General features: G+C 39.1%; 1 protein-coding gene across 3 annotated transcripts; it reads right to left on the reverse strand.

The window, feature by feature from the left end:
- Positions 1 to 1,446: 1,446 nt before the first annotated feature.
- Positions 1,447 to 26,784, reverse strand: CRYZ (crystallin zeta). 3 transcript variants are annotated; one of them, XM_060023837.1, is made up of 10 exons: positions 26,674 to 26,769; positions 21,906 to 21,955; positions 21,667 to 21,790; positions 19,875 to 20,027; positions 15,692 to 15,855; positions 11,320 to 11,371; positions 6,746 to 6,895; positions 3,505 to 3,606; positions 3,309 to 3,404; positions 1,450 to 2,848 (listed from the first exon to the last, which is right to left on the reverse strand). In XM_060023837.1, the coding sequence occupies exons 3-10, from the start codon at positions 21,775 to 21,777 to the stop codon at positions 2,684 to 2,686; spliced, it is 993 nt and encodes a 330-aa protein (XP_059879820.1). In that variant the 5' UTR covers positions 21,778 to 21,790; positions 21,906 to 21,955; positions 26,674 to 26,769; the 3' UTR covers positions 1,450 to 2,683. The 3 variants fall into 3 exon arrangements, with proteins under 3 accessions (XP_059879822.1, XP_059879821.1, XP_059879820.1); XM_060023838.1 differs by lacking the exon at positions 21,906 to 21,955 and having other exon boundaries at positions 1,449 to 2,848; positions 26,674 to 26,784; XM_060023839.1 differs by lacking the exons at positions 21,906 to 21,955; positions 26,674 to 26,769 and having other exon boundaries at positions 1,447 to 2,848; positions 21,667 to 21,783.
- Between the last annotated feature and the right edge of the window lie 38 nt (positions 26,785 to 26,822).

The following is a 26,822-nucleotide window of genomic DNA, read 5'->3' on the forward strand; positions in this document are numbered from 1 at the left end:
GGACATTATACAATGCTCCCTGATTTTTTTTCCCTTTCAGAAGCATCCAAGTTATTTTGGTATTTCTATGGCCAAAGCTACTTTGGATAGCAGGAGGTAACAAATGCATTGAAATATTAAATGTGTAACTGGAAATCCCAAGCTACACTAGGTGCCCCTCATCTGTATCCCCATGTCACCCCTTTGTGATGGTCAGTTTTGTGTCAACATAATGTCATCATGTTTTATGTGTTTACAAAGAGTCACCTGATGATTTTAAGTAGAGTACCCTCAATAACGCAGGTGGGCCTCGTTCAATCAGTTGAAAGCATTGGACAAAAACTGAGGTTTCCCAGAGAAAGAATTCTACCTAATACTGCAATATAAAAACTCTGCTAGCCTACCTCATAGATTTAGACTTGTCGGGCTCCATAATTGTAAGAGAAAATTCCTTAAATTAAATCTCTTTATACATACACATGTTTTACTCAGCTCTCATCCCTACTCAGCTCTAAGCTCAAAGATGTTGACTATGTCTTATACATCTTTGTATCCTCAAATTCCAGCATGGTGCCTTCTGAAACTCTAAGTATTCAATAAATACTTTGAAATAATGGATAAATGGATAAACCTTTGGCATGACAGTTTGCCTTCTTAGGCTCAGGGTGGCTGATCCATTTGATCTTTTAACACATTATATGATCCTAAGCAAATACAATTCTAAGGTCAAAGCAAATAGGAACAGAAATTCAGATGGTTGAAACGCAAAATAATGCTTGTTGATTCTACAAATTATTCTCTACTTCGTATCAGGGACAGCACTGATGAATGGGGTAGTAGCCCTTGGTCTATAAGCACCAACAGTGCAGTGAACATAGTTTGCTGAAAATTGGGACAAGGGCAGAACTAGAACGACAAGGAGATTTGTACAGGGAACATGCCCAATGCTACATAACCATAAATATGGTAGTTAATGCACAAACTTTGGCTAGTTTTGCCTTTGAAATTAACTGAACTGTATCAATGGATTGTGCAGTGTTAAGTGAGCAGTATGCCTTAGCTTATTCTATAGATGAGGCAAATGTGAAAACAGATTAAACTGACTTTTGCGGAATAATTATTCCTTTATCTTTTTGAATGGGAAGGAATCTTCCATTTTGAAATGTATATAAAATGCTAATCTCTAGGTTCATGACATTGTTTTTTTAACACTTTTTTCAAACATGCTATTTTTCACTCTACAAGACTCTAACCTGTAAAAGAAATAATAAATAAACTTGGAAAATACTAACAGTAAAAACACTTCAGCCATGGCACGTAGAGCCAGAAGCCAACGACAGCCCTCACTTATAGAAGTTAGCAGTGCTTTCTGTTCACTGTGAAAGCAGGATTCCACATTCAAACAAGAAATTGTCATTCAACAAAACAAATCAGGTCAAGAGAATCAACCATATGATATACTAACAGATAGGAGGCTGTGATCACATGAAGAAAAACAAGAACAAAAATAACAATCAAACCTCATTTCCTGGGACATAATATTGATGGCAAGATTTCTAGGTAATCATTCCTTAATTTAGTTTAGATAAAACTTCCAATGCAGAACACTGTTAGGAAGTAACAGTGATGTAAAAGTGATGTAAGGCAAGTACTATATGTAAGACAAACTAGAAAAACAGTTTTTAATTTCCTCTAGAATTTACTGTAGTTACCATGTCATAATAACAAAAGCAGATCATTCTTAATGTGTAAATTCATTTATTAATTTAAATAAAAATATATGATCCCCACCACATAAACAGGTAACTCTAAATCTACTTTGAAGTTGAATCAATCAATAAGCATCTATTTGGAAACTATGCACCTAGTATCATATTATATCAAAGATAAGGCTCCTGTCCTCACAGAATATGGATCATTGGTAATCAATCATTAACCTAGTGAATGTCATAATATATTGAGGAATATATTGGAAAACTAACAAATTTCTCTGGACATCATTTATCTTGCCCTTCTGAGAGACTTGTAGATCTAGATGAGATTAGTTTGGAAAAGGTGTCTTGTTTAGTCCAGAAAATCTTCAGAGTCCAATATAGTTCTGGGCTAATCAGAGACTAAAGAACCTTTATAAGGTTCTTTTTTTTTTTTTAAGATTTTTGGATGTGGACCATTTTTAAAGTTTTTATTGAATTTTTTACAATATTGTTTCTGTTTTATGTTTTGGTTTTTTTGGCCCCAAGGCATGTGGGATCCTAGCTTCCCAACCAGGGAACAAACCCACACCACCGGCACTGGTAGGCGAAGTCTCAACCACTGGACCACCAGGGAAGTCCCTATAAGGTTCTTATAAAGAAGTAGGCTTGGAAATCAAGCAGTCTTACTTTGAATTAGCATGTTTTAGTCAAAGGTATGGAATCAATGATCAAGTATCAGTTAGGAATTTCTGTAATGCCCTCCAATGCCAAGTGACCACTAATATTCTATTTCCTACTATGATGAATCCTTGATGAGAGGCAGAAGGCATAAAGAATATTCCCAGCTATAAAATAAATTGCACTCCAATGTCTATGATTGCTAAAGATAAATTTTTTTTTTAATATAAGAAACTCACTGAATCAAATGAATGCTAATTAAAGCAAATGTAGTGTACGTAAAACTGAGGTAAGAAACCTTTAATTACGCAGGAAATCTGTGGAAGGATTAATCATTTTAAGAGAAGAATCATTTTTCCAGTAGCCCCACTGCTATGAATGATATCTTCATGAGCCTGGGCCACCTTCTCCAATGGATACTGGGGACCTATTACTGGTCTCAACCAACCAATTTCCATTCCAGCTTGAAGGGCTGCTGCAAACTGCTGAAATTCCTCCTGAGGAAAAGAAAAAGTTTTTTCAGTAGAGGAACACATGACTTAATTTTCAGAAGCATTAAAGTTTTTCAGAATCTAAGAGAACATTAAGAATTTCTCACAAATACGTAGCTTTTGTCAACTTGTCCAGAACTACAAAAAAAGTAGTTCTCTATAGGTTAACCATTAGTGCAATTTGTCTGTGACGGTCTCAGTTTACAAAATACCTATCATCCTGAAGTAATTAGTAATTGCGAATAGTATCTCCTTTCTCTTTCATAAGTGCCTTGGCTTGGAAAATAAAATTATACTGTCACCCTATCTTCTAGGGATTATCTTCTAGGGATGTTATCTTCTAGGGATTAATCCTTAACCCACTTAGATAACTAACTTTAACATCTACTTAAATTTTCAGTCTGCCTGACTAGACAAATTATATCAATGTTTAAGGTACCAAAATCAGAGTCACTTCTTTTCCTACCTTGGTGGATGAATAGAGAGCAACTCCTATTATGCTAGATTCCTTTGCCATGGTGTCCCGTGGGTTTATTTCAATAGGACCCCTGCTGCCAACAACCTAGTATGAAAAACAGCATGTCTATAGTTAAAGATGACTGCAAAATAGAGTTAAATTACGATAAAACTACAAAGTGGTAAAAAAAAAATGAAATACTTACTATTACTCGTCCTCCATGTGACAAAAGATTCAAATCGTTGCTAAGATTTACATTAGCTAGCATTTCAATAATGACATCAACTCCTTTTTCACCAACAGATTTCTATATAATATAAAAGAATGCAGAGTAGATTAGGAAAAATAATCTATATATCATAGTCCCATATATTACAGAACTGTGTTTCAAATGACATAAGATGCTATATTTTAAAGACTAATAATGCAAATTTTAAGATAATGTAATTATATAGTGATGCTGTAATTCCAAGGTACTAGCTACAACATCTAAAATGATAAAGGTCTGTATTAAATAAATTGCTATAATGAAATAAAATTTGTCCAAAATTTTCAGGTGCTTAGACTCAACTTGACTATAAAGTACTTTTTCCTTAGCTGAAAATTTTCTATCTTCAAAATGTACTTCAATAGAGAAAGAAGGAACAAATCAAAAATCCAAAACTGGATATTGGGTTTCCCATTTTTATTAAAAAACAGAAAACAAAAGAAAAAAATCACTGGCTGTTTGCTGTTACAGGATTGTGTGTGTGTGTGTGCATTCAGTTTTGTTCTAAGTGGTCTACAATCAGCTTGGCAGACTATTTCTTTTCCTTTGGGCTCTCAGAGGTCGGTTCCCAGCATCTAAAACTGGATCTTAAATAAGCTATACATATCTACCTTATATTCATTTATTTTAATAAAAAAATGAATACCTGTGTCAGGCACTGTGAGAGGTACTAGAAATGCCAAGATGGTCATAAAGAGCTCAAAACAAAGTGAGGAAGATGGAAAACACTACAATCTTCGCTGTGATGTGATGGGCTAAGTACTATATTAGCAGAAATAAACCACAGGTTACGGAGGGAATAAAAGTTAGAACTCTGATCACCTGTAAAGGTCAGAGAAAATTCCACAGAGATGATACCTGGGCCCTGAGGGATGAGTAGGAGTTCCTTAAGTAAAACAGAAGGAAGAGGGCGCAAGAGGAAGTTAGACATGAGGCAGTCGGTCTGGACAAAAGAAACAGAAAAGCAAAGATGTAGGGACTAAGAGTACAGGTTGGAACTGGAAACTGGCCCAGCAGAGCTGAAGTACGTATCTGGGAAAGAGATGGGAGTGGGGGAAGAGGTGGGAGACAAGAAATTGCAAATTGGTTCAGACTGTGAAAACACACCAAATGCACGTTAAAAGATTTGGACTTTTGGGGGGCAGGTGTTCATTAATTAATTCTTGTGCCAGACACTGTTTTAGGCACTGGAGGTACAGCAGGGAACAAGAAAGACAAAAATTCCTATTCTCAGGGAGCTCTCATTTCAGTTATTTCTGAAGACTTTTTTCTTTCTTTCTTCCTTTTTTTAAACAGAGAACCAAATAATGCTGGAGACAGTAGAGAAGACAGAGGGGAGATTAGCTCAGCTGGGAATAACAGTCAAGGCTGAAGAAGATGAGGACTAAACTAAGTCACAACGATGACTGGAAAAGAGAAACAGAGACGTATATGAAAGGCATGTCAGAGAAGACACTGATAGATGAGGTGACCAGTTTGATGGGTAGGAGGGAGAATGGTGATTAAACAACAGGGACAGGAAATGAAATGTGGGTTTCTGTCCTGAGGGACCAGATGAGTGTCAATATCTAGTAGGCTGATGGCGTGAAGGAATGAAACAGGCCAGAGGTAGTGTTGGAAACCAGCAGTATAAGGGTACGTATGAGATGAATCAGGATGGAGGTGCAGCACCAGAGAAGATTAGAGAGCAAGGGGGAAGACCTAAGGAATACCAACATTTAAGTAAAATGAAGAGAAGGGAGACTGAAAATGAAGTCGGAGAAGTAAGAAGAGAGCCAGCTTCTAGGAGGTGTGGTCAGGGTCAGACAGGATGAGGACTGAGCCAAGAGCAGCTGCCTGGTAACTAGGCGCTTACCAGCACCCCTGACAAGCCCTGTAAGTAGCTGGGGTGGAAGCAAAACTGCAGTGGAGGTAAGGAAGTAAGAGCAGTAAGTACCCCTGACTTTTTCAAGAAGTGTGGTGGTAAAGGAGGGGGAGATAAAAAGTTAAGAGAATGTTTTTGGAGAATAAGAGAGACTTAAGCATAAGGAACCAGTAGAAGAGACGGAATTAGACTGTAAAACAAAAACATATTCTTAAAATAACTGACAATTTTTCATCTCTGATACTGGTATCATGAGTGCACACTCAATCAATTTTAGGTTCCCTCAACATATAACAAAGGAGTGCCTTTACTCAGTTTTTTGGCAAGATGATTTAGTGGTAATAAACTCTCGGTCATATTTTTCCTCAGTTTGTAATGACCTTGTTTACACAGTAATCAGTACCTGGAATATACCAATTCTTTCTCAACATGAGCAAGTAGTTTGGGGATTAGCAAAGTAATAGGTGTTTAGTAAACTGCTACTACAGCACAAATGGAGAACTTCAGAATCTGTTTGAATTCTGTTGCAGCAATGGAATGGATGCAATAATAACTAAATTCTATCTCGTGCTTTGGATGAGGTAGTGCTCACTCCTCCAAAGTATCCAGTAAACAAATAAACTTTACTCCCTAGGCTACACAGATCCAGTTTTTAATCAGTGGATAACTGCTCTTCTATGGAAAATATACACGAATAGAAATTATATTAAGACTACCTTTTTGTGGCCAGAGGTGGGGTGGAGGTGGGGGATGGGTGACAGGGGTAAAGGTGGGATCAGAAGGTACAAACTTCCAGTTGTAAAATAAGTAAGTCATGGGGGTGTAATGCATAGCACGGTACCTACAGTTAATAACACTGTATTATATATTTGAAAGTTGCTAAGAGAGTAGATCTTAAAAGTTCTCATCACAAGAAAAAAAAATTTTATAGCTGTGTATGGGGACAGATGTTAACTAGACTTGTTATGGTGATCATTTCACAATATTCACAATATATATTAAAAAAAAAAAAACCTGCCTCACAGCTGCAAATACAAAGCTGTGGCTTTACTTAAAATGTGATTTGCATTAAAGAGTACCAGTTTTTATAGCTATAAGCCTCTAGAGAGGCTATATTTTACTTAGTAAAAATAAACAAGACAGAAATGATAGTGAAGGTTTGAAAACTAGACATCTCTGTTAAACTAATTAAATCTTTAAAACACACATAAGCAAAACAAACAACTTGAAGGAGTAGTTGATAAAAGAACTTACAAAAAAAATGTCTCCCATGAAACAAAATTTTACTTTTATAAAATTATAGAACAATTTTACCTTAATTTTATCAATGTAATTAGCTTCTTTGTGATTAAACACTTCGTGGGCTCCATTTTGCAAAACAATCTTTTGTCCTTCCTCAGTACCAGCTGTGCCCAAAACCTTTAAGCCATAAGCTCTAGCAATTTGGCATGCTGCTATTCCAACCTGAAAAACAAAATATGGCCCAACATTTTAGATTCTTTGCATCCCTGCAAACATTTATTAAATACATATAATGACCTTTAGGTTCTTCTAGGTTCTAGCTATTGTTAAGAAGTTTAACAGCCTAAACAAAGAAATAAGAACAACAGCTAACTATTACTGAGCATTTATAATATGCCAGGTATTACACTCAATACTTTCTATATATTGCTTCATTTCATCCTCACAAGAAGCCTATGAAGTAGATATTGTTATTGTCCCTGGTCCACAGATGAGAAAATTGAAGCTTATATATATGGAAACAGGAGCTGGACCAAATCAGATTGCAGAGCTTGAGTCTGTAACCACTGCACAAAATGTTCATTTAGCATCTGCTTTGTGCAAAAGATACAGGGTTTAAAGATGATGAAAATGTGCTCACTGACTTCATACTTTAATTGTACATATAAAATATTACATAACAAAGGTAAGGCCTCTACCACTTAAGTGGAGGAGACAGGTACATACATGACCAAATTAACTTATTCACTAATATGATGAATGTTTATTATTTATTATGTGCAAGACATGATTCTTCATGCAAGAAATTTATGTTCTAAGGTAGGGGGAAGATAATAAACACATGAAAAAATAAATGAATAAAGTAAATTCAGAAAATGAAAAGTACTTGAAAAAAATAAAACAGCCTATTGGGTTATAAAGAGATAGGGAAAGGGGCCAGTTAGGTCATCAGGAAAGGCTGCTCTGAAGAGGTGAGACCTGAATGAAGTGAGGGATAAGCACGTGACGGTCGGGGAAGCCTGCTGGAGATGTTGTAGGCTGAATGGTCATGGTTGAACCAGGAATGAGCTTGGGGCCTTCAAAGGTCAGAAAGAGGGTCAATGTGGGACTTCCCTGGTGGCTCAGTGGTTGGGAATCCGCCTGCCAATGCAGGGGACACGGGTTTGATCCCTCACCGGGGAAGATCCCACATGCCCCGGAGCAGCTAGACTTGTGTGCCACAACTGCTGAGCCTGCGCTCTGGAGTCCGCTGGCCACAACTACTAGGCCCGCATGCCTGGAGCCCGTGATCTGCAATGGGAGAGGCCGACGTGGTGAGAGGCCCGCGTGCCGCAATGAGGAGTGGCCCCCGATCGCTGCAACTAGGGAAAGCCCACGTGCAGTGGCAAAGACCTAAGGCAGCCAAAAATAATAAATAAATAAATAAATTTATTTAAAAAAAAAAATGAAAGAGGGTCAATGTGGCTTGAGGGCGGGACATGTGGGACAGCAGAAGATGAGGCCAGAGGGGCACAGAGAGGCCAAGGCACACAGGGCCTTGGAGGTAAAGGCTTTGGATTACATTTAAGAGTCATTAAATGTAATGACTCTTACATTAAATTAAATGTAATGACAGTAGTCAGACTCAGTAGTCAGACTCTTACATTACATTAAATGTAATGACAGTAGTCAGAACTACTGCAGAGTTTAAGCAGGAGAGGGATATGATCCAAATTAGGCTTTTAAAAGAAATTCCAATTATATGAGAGGCAAAAGGAAGGTAGGGGGAAATGGGAGTAGGAAGACCAGGCCTTCCTTATAGATTGAAGGTGGAAGGTGAGGAAAAGAGAAAAATTAAGGATGTCTCCCAGGTCTTTGGCCAGATTAACTGCGTAGATTGACTGGGATAAGGAAGATTAGAGAGGATCAAGTTAGTGAGAGCATCAAGAATTCACTTTGAACATGCTGAGCTGCATATTGCTCACCTAACTGAAGATGTAAAGTCATCAGCTGAATATGGGTATGGGCTAACAAGAATTCAGAATTGGAAACGTAAATTTGAGATTCATCAGTTTAAAGCCACGGGACTTGATGAAATCACTAGAGCACTAGATATATGTGCTTAGTATAAAGGAGAAATAAAATTATTTTAGGAATATAGATAAAAGCAATTATTTAAATTGTAATACTAGGAAATACGTTTGATCACATGCCAAATGAATGGCACAGATAAGGGTCCCATACATTTAGAGCAAGTTTTCTCAAACTTGGCACTATTGGGCCGGGTACCTCTTTGCAGCGGGGACTATGCTGTGCAGTGAAGGATGTTTAGCAGCATGCCTAGCTTCTATCCACTGGATGCCAGACCCCTTTACCCAGTTGTAACAACCAGAAATGTCCCCAGACACTGCCAGATGTCCCCAAGGGGGAGAAGAGATGATATAAAATCACCCCTTATTGATAACCACTGGTTTAAAGGAAGGTAAAATGATTATAGATTGGGCATGATAGAAAAGAATTAAGGTGAAAAATGACGATAGAAACTAATTAAAATTGTAACAGAATCACAGACTCCCAGGCCTGAAACAGACCTTAAAGAGTATATGGCATATGGGAGTGATGAGCCTGAACCCACTTGGGTTACAGTGAGGATCTGTTTGATTTCACCAAAACAAACACTGGGAACTCACTGTCTACTGAGTGCAACAGACATTCAATTCCATGAAATAACAATACACTATGTGGTTAGCATGACTGATTTTTGCTACTTTAATTTTCAATTAAAAAAACAGGGGGCTTCTAATAAAACCACATTTCAACCTAAGAGTTAATGTAAATATACCTCCTTATGCTCTAACTACTTCAAAGGGGCACTCAGTAGCTATTTTAAAGGTGCTGTTTATTCTATTCTTGTCAACAATTATACTAACAATATTCCTTCAATAGATTATATGTCATGATGTGTCAACTATTTTTTCTTTTATTTATTTTGCTGACACTAAAATAGGGCACTCCCCACCAACATATCGGAATAATAGCTGTGTTCATACATTCGATACCATTTTAAATACACAACATAATCCCAAAGGAATTTGATTTAAATGAGGACAGAAAGTACAAACAGAAGCAAGACAAAACCCAGCACTGTTTCCCTCTGATAGGGCAGGGAGGATCAGAAGTGCTTCACACACCAGGTCGCCAGCCTATCCCCGCCAGCCAAGGATTTAACAAACTCAGCCAGCACAGGGAACAGTGCGGATTCTGTCTTTTAAAAAAAAATCATGGTGAAGCAACCTGGCTTTTTACAAGAGAGTAAAGGGAATAAAAAGAGATTTTCTTTAAACTCTTCTCTCCCCTTCCTACTGAAATCTCTCCCTTTGATACAGAGCACAAGGTTAGCTCTCTGAAAGCCAAAGCAATTTAAATACATGAATGTTTGACAGATCCTTTAGTTATTTAGGGTTAAATTTAATTTAACCCCCAAATAGCCTCTTCGCTGAAGCTAAACAATGGGCGTTTTTTGACAAGGTATATCTGTCATATTTTCTCAAGCCCCAGAAAGACAATCTTGGTGTTTTTTAGTAAATAGTCTGATCTGTGAAATCCTTCAGAATTAATCTATTGAAGGTACACAGGAAGCTGGGTGTGAAACCTGGTGATACGTTCACATTAAGTAACAGATAATGCAGAGGTCTGAATTCTCTGTCTGTATTATCTGGCCACGTTTAGAGGTAAATTCACATTCTCAGGATGCCTCTCATTATTCTGGGAACAATGTGGCATTAATAGGTTACTTCTTTCCCTCTACTCTCTGGAATACACAGTGCCCTGAAAGGGTTAAGCAGCTTCCTCAAGGTGAACCATCCAGCCCCAGGCCCTATATTTTAAAAATGCGAAATCCTGTCTCCAAAATTTCTAAAGCCTTTACGTGCAGGATAGAAGTCATGTGGATTTCTTGTTAAATTCCAACCTCAGAGCTCTAACTTTTCCTCTAAGCTCCTCGGAGGCAGATTGACAGCCAGTTCCTTGAAGAGGTTTCTGACAGCCTTGCGTTGCGTGATTTCACTGCAGGGCTGATTTTATAAGTTCTGAGTCCCCCTCCCCCGCAGCCCCATTAGCATTTTAAGCCATGGGTTGTGGTGTGAGGGACACAGCTGTATACTATGTACCCCACGAATGTCATCAAAGCGCAGCAGGCCAGGAGGAAGGGAGCTAGAAAGGACAAAGACTCGCAGTGTGGCTTTGCAGTGCTGTCTGGGGCAACAGTGGTAAAGCTTTAATGAGCCTTAGTTTCCTTATCTAAGGGAATGTGGAATTTACATTAACCTTAAAGAACTGTTTAAAATTCTAAATAAATATTCTTGTAACATTCACTACTTGAAGAGAAAAACAAAGCCAGTTTATCTTGGTCCATACCCAACACAGGTGGAAAACCTAATGCATACGTTTTTGACCTGGTAATCCATTGAATTAACCAAGAAATGCTAAACTAATGACAGGGAATCACCTTCAGAAGACGGAATTTAAAGAAGCCTCGCTACAAAAAGAAAAAAAGCACCCCTGACTATATTTACAAATTTGGCTTTTAAAAACAGCTTAAAGAAATACAACGTGAAACGCACAAATGTAAGCTCTTTTAAAAATAAACTTAAAGAACAGATACTTACCCCTCCACTAGCCCCATGAACCAGAACACTTTCTCCAGCTTTCACACGGGCACTGAAAAAGAAAGCATAGTTTCATCACCTTACTCTGGAGCTAATTAAGCTCAATGCTTGTCATAATTCTTAAGAGAACTCTACCCTCAGTTCAACTAACACTTACCCAAAGAGGAAACTCATCGTGATATATAACCCAAGATATTCTCCAAGCTCCACAGGATCAAACAATGGTTCTTCAGAGCCACGGATAAAAGTAAACCTTCAATTCACTTATTCATTCAACAAATGTTTATTGGAAGTCTATCACGTGCCAGGCACCGTTGGGATGCTGGGATCACATTATTGGGCTACCTTCTCAGAGGCCTTGTTGGTGTGTTAAGTGAAATTGCTTCACCTAGAGGAACTGGAGTCCGCCATTCATTCCCACAGAAAGTGTCGCAAAACAGGGTCGTTACAGCTCAGTCTTTATTCCACGGTAAACACAGAGTAATACCCAAGTAAACATAGCAGCTACTGCCTTCCTTCTCCATGCCTCTGAACATCTGGCTGCACAGCCTCTAAGCCCTCGCTTCAGGAAGCAATGCTGAGTCAGCGATGGTAAGAGAGTATAAAACACAATAAATACTGTCACACAGGTTCCCCTGTCAGCCCCTAAAATGTCCAGACCCTCTGGTGAAATGACATATTCTTTTTACTTCTGGTTCATACCACTGTTTTTCTATTACACTGAAAACATGGACCATGGAACGTGCAGCAAGACAAAGAGGGATGCCTTATCATTTCAGATGGACAAGTGCTGATGTCGCAAGCCAGCAACCAATGTGTGATCCAGATCTGACGCCCAGCAAGGATCCTTTACTCACCAGGACAATAGGGCGTGGCCACCCTGTACAGACATTATGTTCAATCTGGGAGTGAGAACACAGTAACCTGGAGTCCTGCTCAAGCCCCCGTGCCAACAGCTGACAAATGACAATTGTGAGTCAGTAAATGAAGTTTCTCCAACATGCTTGCTTGGAGATGAGGGGTTGAGGGCAGTGAGTTAAACTGAGGGTTTGCAACGATAAACTGAGATAGGTATTACCAAAACATTTAAAAAAGTAAAATACAAATGTAAGGGAATAGGATTACTAACGTTATGCCATGGGTCATGAAATACTTCCCAATGATTGTTTTTTAAATCTTATAAACAACTCCTCACACACTAAGCACATTCTCTTAAACCTCTGGGCCTGCAGTGGGTGGAGAAAAAGCTGGCTAACCCTCTCCTGGATCCCCATGGCTACGATCCTTCTATCCTTGTGTAGGGTCACTGTGATGGTTAATTTTATGTGTCAGTTTGGCTGGGCCATGGTGCCAGATATGAGTCAAACATTCTGGATGTTTCTGTGAAGGTGTTTTTTTGGATGAGATTAACATTTAAGTCAGTAGTCTTTGAATAAAGCAGATTATCTTCCATAATGTGGATGGGCTTCGCCCATTCAGTTGAGGGCCTTAATAGAACAAAGACAGACTTCTCCCAGAGCAAGAAGGGATTCTGTCAGCAGACTGCCTTTGGATTTGAACTGCTACTCTTATCGGGCTCTAGAGCTTGCCAGCCTCCCCATCAGATTTTAGACTCACCAAGCCTCCACAAGTCAATCTATCAATATATACATTCTGTTGGTTCTGCTTCTCTGGAGAACCCGAACTAAGAGTCCTCTGTCCCTGGGGCCCACGGCAGGCCTGGAGCATGTGGCCTGGCCTTCTGTGCTGCTGTAGCACCCCATCGCAGTTACTGAAGACTAGGACCTGGCACATAGGCTTCCTCCTCCACCCCCAATCCAGCCCCAATCTGGGAGATTTCAACATTCGCGGGAGGAAACCCGCAAATCACAATTCCTGAATTCTCCTCTGCTTTTATCACTCTCTCCCTACACCTGGTAGCCACCCCTAACCATTCTACCTGAGGAATATGAGACACTAACAAGCAATATTAACCTCCTATCCTGATTCTGTCCTATACTCCTCCTATCCCATACTCTCTCAAAACTTCTTCTTCAGCTTCACATATCGCTGTCTCTCAATTGCTTCTTTTATGCCCTCTTGCTGCTCCTGGCCTCACTTCCCTCCCTAGTCAGCGTGGACCCCATGGTACATTGCCCCAACTTCTCTCTGTCTTCCTCCTTCAACGTCTCACCTCCCTGCCCACCAACTTTTCATAATTACACTACCTCCTCCAGGCTTTACAGATGAGTTCTCCTTTCGACTGAAGCCAATCTCTCTATCTCTGTCCTAAGTCGTCTCCTTGCCCTGCTCAGGATCTTGTTCCATCTGCCACTCCGCCCTCTCTTCCAAGCCTTCCATCTCTCCCTCTCTGACAGATCCTTTCTCAGCTACAAACATGTCCAAGTCCTGTCCATCCTTAAAAAAAACCTTTTGTTCCCACACTCTCCTCAAGTACTCTTCTACCCCTTCCTGCCTGTCTCGCCCACTTTTTAAGAGTAGTCTCCATTCAAGAATCGATTTTTTTTTCCTTCCTCAACCCATTCAATCAAGCTTCTGTCCACCACGCTACTGAAAATGAACTGACGAAAGCAATCAATGACCTCCTAATTGCTAAGCCCGGCTGGTATTTTTTCCCAAATAGCCCTCACTGCTGCATTTGACAACTAGCTTACCTCCTTGTTAGCAACATCAACTACTACCCCTAACACTACCCACACTGACTGTACTACTCACATACTAAGAGCTTTACATGCACTAATTACCTCATTTAATTCTCAGCACACCCCATGAGGTACGTGCTATTATTATCATCCATGTTTTTCAAGTCAGTAAACTACAGTTGAGACAGGAAAGCAACTTGACCAGTAGTAGGTGGAGACAATACTATAACCTAGGTATTCCTGTCTTCAACACCTACGAGCTTAACAGATGTTTAACAGACGTGGTGACTCTGGACTCTCTTGCCCTTGGGATACACTCCCTTTGGTTCCCTTAGGACTCTGTTCCCTACGTTTGACCACACTCTTCAATGCTCACTAAGGTTCTAGTCTCACTCCACTGTTCTTCTCACTCCCTGAGGGATTTCAATGACTTTCATTTTGTCAGCTCTCCACATGCTGACAGCCCCAAATTTATACCTCCAAGCTTCAAGCTTCAGACTCTTTCATCCGACAGACTGCTGGACTTCTCCATGACGATGTCTGTCTTAGTTTCACATTCAAAACTGAACTCAGTTTCCCTTTGAAACTTTTTCCTCCTTCTCTTTGTCAAAGTAAACATTACCCAAGTTTAAAGCTGTAAGTATTCTTAAGCTCTTTCTCTCCCTCATTCTCCACATGCAGTCACCAAATATTTCTGATTTTACCCCCTAAACAGTTGTCCTTTCCTCTCCATCTCTACCACGACCCTTGCTCTAGCCCTTAAGTATTGTTCCTAGAGGGTACTTCTATAAGAACCTCCCATCTCTTTCTCCATTCCCGTCATCAAATCCATCCTTCGCATAGCAAATAGGTGATCTTACTGAAACACAAATATGACAATATCACTCTCCTGAAAAAAACACTGTATGACCCCCCCAATCCCTTAAGGAACAATGTGTGAGCGCTATAATCTAGCTTTTTATTATCTGAATCCCGCCTATTTGATAATGGCAGCTAACATTTATTGAGAGATTACTATGTTCCAACCTTATTCTTCAGCACTCTTTGCCTTGAAATCTTCTATCTAACAAAAGCAAACTGCTATAGCTCTTTCTCCCCAGATACCATGATGTTTGCCCCCCACACCAACTATTCCCATTGTCTAGGATGCCCTCCCCACTCCCAGCTACCCTTCCCCAGGATAAGTCCCTCTGATCCTTTTCAAATATCTAGAGAATTTAATTACAATATAGATTCTCAGGTATCATCCATGGAAACTGACCAGTGGGTCTAGGGTAGAGCCCTTTTAAGTTGCAGCAATTAGTTTCTGGAGCTGGATAACAAGATTTTTGAACCATGGCTTTAAAATAATCCAAGTCTTACATCTTGCCACGAAGCCCTAGCTCATCACCACAGGCACATCCCTTGTGATCCCATAGATACCTATGCACATCTCTACCACTGTCCTTTCCACATTATACATCAATATTATTACTCTTACTCCCTTACTCCCTTCACTTACTAGACTGTGAGCATGACGAAGACAAAGACAGTGTTTTGCTCTTCTTTTTTTTCTTCAGTGATTAGAATAGTCTCCCAAATTAGCAGTTTCTACTCCATAAATCTTAATGGGAACCAAAAATGACCGACGGTGGACGGGTGGTAGGAAGCATAAATTATATATTATCCTCCTCCAGTTAATGTTGCCCTCCTCTAGTGCTGATTATAAAGCTGACAGAGTGTGTTATTACCTGTGAAGCAGAGCTCGATAGGCAGTAAAATACGGGATCCCGATGGCAGCTCCTTGTTTAAAGTCCAGTTTTTCTGGTAGTGTGTAAACAGTGTGATCGGCTGCCAGAGCATATTCTGCGTAGCCCCCAGAGATTGTGCTTGTAGTGAAAACCCTGTCACCTTTCTGGGGAAAGCAATAAATTAATAAATGCTTTAGGGATTAAAAATGATGTCAAAATGGGTACGATCCTTTATAATGCAACCTTTATAACAGGAAATAAATGAGTATTTATATACTGTTTTCTACATCCTAAGGTCTCATAAAAATAACTTCAAAATACCGAACATTTTAAAATGTTCTATTAATGGGAACTAGTAAGAAGTAAAATCAAGGGAAATAGGAAAAATAAAAGAAAGAATGTCCAGCATGGTCTAATAATAATGATGATAACTAACCTTTATTGAGCGCTTGCTGTGCTAGGCACTGCATTAAGTGTCTAATGAGTATTATCTAATTTGATCTTCATGACAGCCTATGAGGAAAGTACTTTCATTATCTCCCTTTAGATAATCCCACTACACAGATGAGGAAATTGACGCACATACAAGTTCAGTAATTAGCTCAGATCAAGCAGTTAGTAAATGGCAGTTAATATAAAACTTTTTTTTTCTTTTTTTGGTCCAAAATACCAAGGGAGAAGAAACAAATAAAATGTAAGGTTTCTTCCACACACCAAACACCTGTTCTAAATCTTTTCCATAGATTAGTTTCTGTATTTCCCTCATTTTTCATGCATACACCAAAAAGCAGGCAACTCTGCCTGGATCTGACCAGCAAAGATGAGCCAGGACAGATGTCTTCACCTGTCACAGCACTAGAAACATAAAAACTCTCAATAAACAAACATCTGCTGGGTCCTTGCTACTGGAAAGCAGAAGCATGACTGAGGGTAAGGTAAGGCACCACACAAGCACTACAGGCCTGCCCAAAGTAACCTGCACACTAGGGAAATTAGACTGCCCAGTACAAGCACCTCTCCTAACTCCTATTTCTTTTTTTTCTCCATAATACGTGGAAATCTTATAAGATTTCTTTTTAATTGAGCATGACATAGGCAACAGAGTTGTTGCCACCTATGTAGGATTACAGATTCAAGAATAAATATATATGAGAGTGTACACACACACACACAATAGTTTACAAAGATACAGGAAAATAAAAAACACCTGTAGAAAATATTTTTCATGTTACTTGTTATGCAGGTCAGCCTAAAACCAAACTTAGTGGCCAAGTTTGAGAAAGAACGGTCTTCCATTCCTTTCAGTAATATAAGAGTACACTGTACAATGATGAAAATCATTATCATTTTTTGCCTTTTCTCATTATTGCCCCCCTGCAACACACACACCCAAGATAAAGTAAGAGAATACAGTTTTTCATAATCTATTTCACAGGTCTATTAAGGAACTAGCCTCAACAATCTCAATGTAGTAGAAAGAATATGAACATTAGAGTCTGCCATACCTACATTCAAATCCTGGCTCAGTCATTTATTAGCTGAATTCTATGTCAGCTATGAATTACAATAAAAGCTAACTCCTATTTCTTAAAGAGAATAAAAAAGGAAATACTCCTTGGAATAAGCAAAACAGTAAGGCAATAATTCTCAGTATACTTAAATTTGCCCTATCATAAAGCACTATGTGGTGAGGTAGAAATAAAAAAGGTTCAAAAGGCACCTAGGAGTCAAAGACAAGCATCACTGCTTAACAGTGTTGCCTGCAAATGGTCAAGTATGACTAATTTAAGATTAATTCTGTTTTTACAGCTTAAAAACACATTGCATTGATTTCAATATAATTCAAACCTGTTCTGAGAATCCACTATGGAAAGTAGTACTTCAAGTTCTGTGATGGATATTAATAGCAAGACACTCTCCCTAATCTCAAGCTTCTTAAATGCTAGGAAGAGGAAAAAAAAGGATAGAAATAATTACAAAGCAAGGCAAATACGATGGGCCATCAAAGATAGGTACAAGAAAAAGAAAGGAATTATTTCTAAGTTGAAGGACTCAAGAACAGCTTCACTGAGAAACTAGTATTTGACGTAGGCTTTGAAGGACAGAACAAGATCTGGAATTGAAAACCAGACCTGGGAAAAGTCATTATGGATGAAGGAAACAAAGTACATCAAGGAACAGTGGCAGGAATAGGTGCTGAGAAATCATCAGCATTCATTCCCAACGAATAAGTAGTTTAATGTGTGGAATGTAATAGTTTCGGGAGATAAAATGAAAAGAAATGAAAGCTGGAGGGTAAAAGCCCTTGAACCCATGTATATAAGTTTCAGTTTAGTTCTGCCACGCAGAAGAGCCAATATGAACAAAGACACAGAGATGAAAGAGCATGGGATATGCAGGGAAGAATAAACAGTTATTACTAAAGAATAAACTACAGGGTGAGAAGGAATGGGAGATAATGGAAAAAGATAGGTGGGGGAGAGAGCACGAAACAGTCTTCTTTCATAACATAAGCAGTTCCAGCAGTACCTTGAAATCTACAGAGAATTAATGCAAGAGTTAAAACAGAGATGTATAATAATCATAAGTACATTTTAGAAAATTACTCCTTATAGAGCAAGGATAGATGCTCAGGGGAAGAAGGGAGGGTGGTAAGTTGTACCTATTATAGAAATCCAGGTAAAGGACCATGTAAGATAACCAGAACTACACTACAGGCAGTGGGGAGGAAAAGAGGAGAGAGGAAACAGTTCCAGTAAGGGAGAGCTGAGTGAGGGAGAGTGAATGGAGAGGTAAGCCTCAAACCCCAGATGTCACCAAGACAGTCACATGAGACAGCAGCAGATCTGCTGTGAGAAAAGATGAGCTCCCTTTTAGACACAATGAGTAAGAGGTTCCTGGAGGTTGCCGATGTGGGTCCTGTGCCCTGCAACACAACCTTCTGTGATGATGTAAATGCTCTGCATCTGCACTGCCCAATAGGGTAGCCACTAGACACCTGGGTCTATTAAGCATTTGAGTAGATGAACTTTTAATTTTAATTGAATGTGAATTTTAAATAGCCTTGTGTGGCCAGTGGCTACTGTATTTGGACAGCACGGGTCCAGAGCTTATTAGAAGATTCTAAGCTAAGGATATCACATGTGATAATGGAAACCAAGGGTGTGTATGAGACCATCATGAGGGAGAAAATATAAAAAGCAGAGTCTAAGTAGGGATGGCGAGCGCTGGGCAACACACCAAGATGTGAGGGGCATGCAGAGAAAAGGGAGCTTGAAAAAGGATGCCCAGAGAGGAAGGGAGAGAGAGGATATCACAGGAGCTGAAGAAAAAGATTTTTAAGAAAAGTAAGTGGCTGAGAGTGTCAAGTGTCACACAGAAGTCAAGAGAGATAATGACATAAAAGGGCCCATTAGCTCCAGCAATATAGAGGCCATTAGTGACATGAGCAAGCATCGTTTCAGCGGAGCGGTGGGGGCAGAAGCCAGACTGCCACAGGCGGAGGAGTGGAAAGCTGTAGGAATTTGCCTGGCTTCCTGGGCCTGGGCCACGTTAATCTTCGCTGTCTCAGTTCAATTTTGGTAAATGTGCTGCCATAGTTGAGCAGGTCAAGGAATCATGAGGAAAGACGAAAGAACATGAATTTACTATGTTTTTTATGTCTTTTGGCACATAAATAATGAAAGCCCTGATCATAACATTTTCATTGACTCGGTCACCTTGGTCTGAGTCACAGCTCTAAAAATGTAGAGCTGACCTTGCATTTTTTCATCTTTTACTGATTATTCAAAAGAATTAGCCTTCCCTGTATTCTGTGAAACTAATTTTATAGAAGAAATAAAAAACTATGCTGGCTGTGTATTACCAAGAGTTAGGAAATAGTATAATTTCCTTGCTTCTTTTCTTTCCTTACGTATTTCTGTCAAATCAAAGGATCATAGTTCAATTCTGCGGGGATATGGAAACACAGAAATGACCCAGCACTTATTCCCAACAATCAGACAAGCAAGGTCTCTGGATAAAAGGTAATTTCTTTTTTGACTAGAGGAGTCCCCCAAGTGGCAGAAATTGTGTAATGAGGCCTTTTAAAGACTTAAACACAGATATATTTTACAGCTATGTTAAAATGTTAAAAAAATACATACATATTAAGCTAAAATAGAAATAATTAAAAATGTAATACCTTGAAAGCAGATACACTCTCTCCGACAGCTTCTATTATTCCAGCCACATCTAAGCCAGGAGTATAGGGTAGAAGTGGTTTTCTACTGTAAGTACCAGAGCGAATATATGTGTCCACCGGGTTTACACCACATGCTTGGACTTTAATTAGAACCTGCAATAACAATGTACTTTAGTTCAAACAGAGCATTTAGGCATTCATTCAGCATTATGCTAGGACTGTAGTGATTATGGAAGCTACAAAAATGGTGAGGAAAACCCTGCCTTCAATGAGCTCATGTTACAGTTTTACAAACCAACATATACACACACTATAATATATAAAATAACTAATAAGAACCTGCTGTCTAGCACAAGGAGCTCTACTCAGTACTCTGCAACGGCCTATATGGGAAAAGAATATAAAGAAAAAAGAGAGTGGATATATATATATATATGTATAACTGATTCTCTTTGCTGTATACCTGGAACTAACACTACATTGTAAATCAACTATACTCCAATAAAAATTAAAAAAATAAAATAAAATCTGAGTGCACTAATAAAAAGAAAAAAAAGATAAGACAGAATGGTTTATGTGCTATATTATAAACATTTGGGAAAAAGAGTGGTGGAAATATGAGTGGATGTGTGGCAGAGACCACTATGTGCTCATCAAATCTATTTCCTCCTCCTCCTAGGCAGGTAGGAAGAATATTCCTTCCTGGCTCCTTCACAGTTACGAGTAGCCAAATGGAATGTGAACAAAAGTGATGAGAGCTCCTTTCAGGCCTGGCCCACAAAGACCTTCCTAGGCAATTCACATAGTGTCTCCACCCTTCCATAGCAAACTCAGAAGAAAGGTGTTGAAGGTGGCAGAGCCACATGATGGAAGAAATCCAGGTCCCTAAATCACTTTGGAGGAGAACTCTATCCACCAACATTTTAGAATTGTGGAATTTAGTGAATGAGACATCATTTTCTATTGTTGAACCCTTGACATTTTGAGGCTACATCAACAATAGAAGCTAATTTTACCTTAACTGATACAGAACGATTACTTCTGCTATAAAAGTAAGGAAAGGTCTTACAAAGGAAGTGTATTTGAGCTAGGTCTTAAAGAATGAGTAGAAATTCTTTCAGAATGGGAGAAAAAGGCTATTTCAGGTTAAAGCAATAGTATGTGCAAAGACAGAAGGAATGACAGGACCTCTTGGGGAAACCAGATAAAGCTTGTGTTTTACAGCAGTCTGTTGAGAAGGAATGATAAGAAATAAATCTTTGCCAAATTATGGCCACACTGTAAAAACTCTCATAAAGCTTGCTAAGGAAATTAGACTTGAGAGCCATGGAAGGTGCAATAATAAAAATACACAATTTTTATTGAAAAAGTATATTGTTGAAGTCACCGGAAATGATTAAACTCTGCATTTAAATTTTCTTATATGTGAAAAAGCATGTATGCAGAAGAAAATTATTTTCCCCATGCATAAAACAAAGATCATGACTGAAAGTCTGTAACAGAATAACTTGTTCAAACCTACTTATGACTCCATTCAGAAAAATCCAATTACACAGATGATTCTCAACTTTAAAACTTTTCTTACAAGATGTTATTCCTTTTCATACATTTACTTCACTAGTTAGAATTATGTTAGCCTTGTCAGAGCTTATAGAGGCAAACAGTGTAAACTCTGTCCTAATTCAATGTCTTTATAAAGCATTGTGAGTTTGCTTCTTTCGAACATTAGCTTGATGTGCTAGAGATGCACACTCAGTGTAATTATTGCCTGTTTTTAAGTAATGATTTCCACCTGATGGTCTTTCGGAATTGGTATGGCAACATTCGACTGGAGTTTCAGCACTTCTGGTCCACCAAATTCAAAAACTCTAATAGCTCTCATCAACTTCTGTCCAGTCGTCATGGTGACCTAGATACTAAGGAAAAAAATTAACATATTGTCATATTGCATCTAGGCTATCACTGTGTTTTTTCCCCTGGAGGGAGAAGATCAAACAATTTTTCAAACAACAGTTTAAATCATGAGCTTACCACTGATCTCATTTCATGTTTGAGGACCTTTCATCTTACAAATCCTTCAGCTGCAAAGCAAAGTACTTCATATTACTTCCTGTAGGGATTCAGTGCCTTCAACAAGGGAATCAAACATACAAACAAAAACATCTGGATAGGTGAGACATGATACAGTATCTTAGGTTTCCTTTGGTGTAAGCTTGGGCTGCAACATCTTGGAATTCTAGGAGCTAATTTAAGTTTTCTTAACATTAGATAAATAGATCTTCTTTTGTTAGATTATGTAATATTTCAAATATAGAAAGAAATATAAAGAATATAATAAACATTTACCTGCCACCCAGCTTTAACAAATCTTAACATTGTAAAAACCTAAAACATGTACATGTAACCAAAGCCTCCAGTACCCATCCCCAATCCCATTTCTGTCCCACAGTTTTAAGAGATGACTATTCCCATAAATTCAGTGCTCATCCTTCTCAGGCATGATGTAATACCACTGCCACATGTATTTGCATTGGTAAACAATATCTGCTATTGTTATTGTTTTGCATGTTTTCAAACTTTATTTAGTTTGGATCATATTGTACTGAATTCTGAAACTTGCTTTTTCTTCTCAGCATTAAGTTTTTGAGATTTATCAATGTTGAAACACTTAGTTTTATGAAGCTCATTCATCTTAACAAAGAACAAACATTAAAAACTAAAAACACTACTTTGTATGTAATCTTTTTTAATAATGAGGGTAATTTATAGTTAACCTTTCTCTGCTACCACTGTTAATATTGAAATGAAAACTCAAGAGTTAAAATAAGTTTAGAAAAGGTAAAGAATATTTATAGAGAGAATTGGATAACTTTGAAAATCTTATACCTATAGAGATGCAATGAAAGGGCTTTGACTGATCTCCATAATTTTATTTGTGTGCTATGACAATTTCTTGAAATTAACCATATCAAATATCGTTAGACTCTGCCACCACCGGGAACATCTTTGCTAACTTCTGGAATAATCATATTCACCAACCACGAGCCACTGAAACATCAAAAAGAGTTGCAGAAACTAGGGCTTGAGATGAAAGATCTTTGCTGTACTGCAGTCCAACACAGGACTCCTCAGAACGGAGCCCATGCTAACTATAAAGTAGCGTTCCATGTGTGAAGGGAATCAAAGCACTTTGATGGTATTAATGGGAAGTTCTTGATATAATTGATCAAAAGTTGTGTCGTTTAAAAACCTTTTATTTAAAATGATTTAATATAGTACCTAGCACAGAGGAGAAAGTAAACTCTCCATTGCTAAAAGGCTGTTTACCAATGACATATCCTGAAGGGCAGCCCTCTTATAAAAAAAAGGGGGGGCAGAAGCAGGCATAAACCTCACTGCACTGTAGAGCACCAAGCAGTCCTAGGGTGAGAAGTCCTGTGCAGGGAGCTAGGACCAGGAAAAGGCAGCTCACGCCATACCTACTACCCAGCAGTCTCACTACCGCATTTCTATTTGGGTCTTCGCTCAAGCTGAGTATTTCTTAGAGAAGAAAGTGAAATATATACATAAAGAAAATAAAACAGAAAAAGAAAAGGTTGCACAGATCAGACTTTTCCACTCTGAAAATAAGAAGATAGTTCTTTTGTTTTTTCCTTTTTGTCTTCAGCATGGTGTTGTGGAAAGAGTGTGGGCTGTGGAATCTGACAGTTCTCAGTACGAATCCCAGATCTATCATGTACTAGCTGTGTGGTCTTGGGCAAGGAAGTCACTTTTTTTGAGCTTCTTCATCTGAAAACTTGAGTTCCACTCAGGGTTACCATGCAAGAGACGGCAAGTATCAACCACAGAACCTGACAAATGTTTACTCCTATACATAGTGATATCACAGTTCCTTTCCCATCTATTTTCTCCTTTCCAATTTCTTATTCGTTAAAATATCTTTGGTTCTATAATTCTATAGTCATCTTTGATTTAATGTGACAATATTTACAGCACTTTTTTGTAAAATCAAGTCCTTAGCCTCAAAGAGTTCACAGTCCAGAGAATCATTTAAACAAAACACTAATACCAAACACTGGTTGTTTTTCATTCAACATGTATTTTTTGAACGTTAATTGTAAGCAAGGCACTGTACCAAACTCAGAGAGCACAGAGGGCAAAGAGAACAAGCCCCACCCCTCCCCAGCTCCTCCCCACTCCGCCCTCATCTCCCCCAATGCACACACACACCACGTTAAGAGGAGTAGCTCTTTTTCCACTTTCAATATCTACCTACTTCCTACCTATTTATTTCTTTCAAGCTCTCACATCTATCTTTACACCAACAGACATCACTGGTACCCTCAAAAAGCTGTAGCAATAATAAAAGCAAAATTACCCTGAAATAGGATCTGTCAAAAATATCTAGCACATACATTTTTTCCCCTCACTTTTGGACATTTGCTAAGTTGGAAGAAAAGAACAAAGGAAGGAGGAGATTCATCCTTAATCCTGGATTTAGAAGACTCCCCTTCTTTGCCAAGTACTACACCTTATCCTATGGAGCTCGTAAGGAAACAGGGCATGACCTTGACAGCTCTGACTTCTACTGTGTTTCTGGCGATCTTACTTCCCACTGAGCCTTTGCCACCATGATTGATCAGGCTCCAATCTACACTCATGGCCTTTGAACCCCCTCAACTACCCACAGGATCCTCATCTGCTTCATAATATAGGTACTATGCTAAAAAAATAATAAAATAACACAACACACTTATATTAATTACAATTCTTAAACCCTTGCGATACCTGATTTCTTCTAAAAAGCACATCTTTCACACCCATTGATATAATTTTCACAATAGGTAGAAAAGCAAGCTATTAAAACCACCATTTAATTGTGTGCAGAAGTGGAAATAAAATCACCATCCATGTTATGGATGAGAAAACATTCAGGGGGTTAAGAGACTCACCAGGGTCACACGGAAGCACAGCTGGAAACCAACACCTTAAATATTGTTAGGTGTTTTTTTCCCCTTACTGTAAAATCCTTTTCATCTCACCCTTTGAAATGCTGGCATATAGGACCTTTAATTTCTTAGAGATTGCAGGTAGCATTACATATTTTATGATTAAGGTATCTGCTCTGAGTCTGAAAATTTTCAAATGCCCATAAGTTAAGGGCTCTACTAGAGATACACTGGATGTGATTCTATTAGGAAAACTAGTAATTTCCCTATCTGTAAAATGGGGCCAATACTCCCTACCATAGGATCCTTGTGAAGATGAACTGCAACAGCACATGGTGAGTGCTTCAGAGCACGCCTGACATGCTGTAAGCTCTATTATTCAGAGTAAATCATTTGCAGTCAGCAGCAGGCTGTCACACTGCTTGTGTATTTTAATTAAGCCTATACTTCAAATAGGTTTTTCTATTTATCAAATATAAACTTTAAAGAACTAGAGCACCTTGGTTTAATGTTGGTTTTACTTTTTACCTCTGAAAGGCTGCCAACCATACTTTGCAAATGGAGGAAATACAGAATTTAAAATTCTTCCTCAAACAGTGATCTTTTCCAAGCTACACTTGAATCTATTTGGTTTAAATGAAAATTAAAGAGATAGGGAAAATGTGGGAAATATATTTTCACACAAAATGAACAGATCAATTCACAAAGCCAAAGCAAAGGCATATCATAAAAGCAAACAGAAAATCCTTAAATAATTCTTAAGTAAGAATTTCTAGCAAGAAAAAAAACTTGGAAAGAGAATCAAACATTACAAAATGTGCTGCTTTTGATCAAGAATGACTCATGTCAGCATATTATTTATTATTCTTAACCCAGAAAAAATTTTAACAATTAAAAGTAGCCACAGAAAAGTCTCTTACTGGCCATGTGACCTTGTCGGGTTACTTCACTGGCCTGGATCTCAGTACCCACTTCTGTTAAGAAGGGGTGGAGAAGGAGTTGAATAGATAATTATTCTAAACCCCTCCAGGTATTCTGAGGAAAAGACTGGATGGAGCGGAGCTCGGTGCGATTTACTACTGCTGACCAGACACTCATGGAGCATCCCAGTGGTTTCAGTGGGAATCACACCGCCATTTCTACTAGTTGCGGACCAATAGTCCAAACCTTTGCCTTTCAGTGGTTCAATCATTAACACACTTTTCTTGGTCACTGAGATAAGTTTCCTCTAGGAACTGCGTAAATATCCCACGATGTGTTCACAAGGTGTTTTGTTAATTTTCTTTCTTTTGAAAATTCTTCTAGGTGGGAGCCATGGGGCGGGGGGGCGGGAGATGAAAAAAATCTACACATTTCTCTCCAAAAGTAAGAGTAACTCTGATGGCAAAGCAGGAGGAAAGGCCGGACAGAAAGAGCCCTGGGAAACAGGAGCCTGAAAGGAGAAACTGGCTCCTCCGGCTGCCTGTGGCGGGGGTCACAGCAAACGCGCGCGGCCGCAGAAATCCAGATCCCAGGCCGGGCCGAGGGGAAATCTAGAGGAAGGATAGGCAGAGGGAGCGGGATGGGGGGAGTACCAACGGGCGCCCCACCGTGGGACCCGAAACACTCACTCTGCCAGAAAGCAAAGCCGGGGTCTCAGGACCAGCAAGTAAAACTGCCCTGGTGATTTACGGATGACCAACTTGCAGCACCTGGAGGGGAATAACTTCGGCCACGAACACCTTATTCACTGGTTCTAGGGGAGGACGGAACGCAGGACAGGAGCGCAGCCAAAATCCAGCTCGGTTCCTTTGGGACGAGCGCGGGGGAGGTCCGCAGCCTGAACTAAGGGGGCTTTTTAAACCACTTACCCGGTTCTAGAGTGGGAAATCAAAATCTATGAGGGATCCCTCAGGTTCCACGGAAAAAAGGCACGGGCCGCGTCATCCGCGGCGCTTTCAGGCTCCGCCTAGCCCCGCCCCCAGGGGCGGGCCCGAGGAAGGAGTTTGGGCCTTTCCGG

The sequence above is a fragment of the Delphinus delphis genome, chromosome 1 (assembly GCF_949987515.2).
Source record: "Delphinus delphis chromosome 1, mDelDel1.2, whole genome shotgun sequence".
Classification (NCBI taxonomy): domain Eukaryota; kingdom Metazoa; phylum Chordata; class Mammalia; order Artiodactyla; family Delphinidae; genus Delphinus; species Delphinus delphis.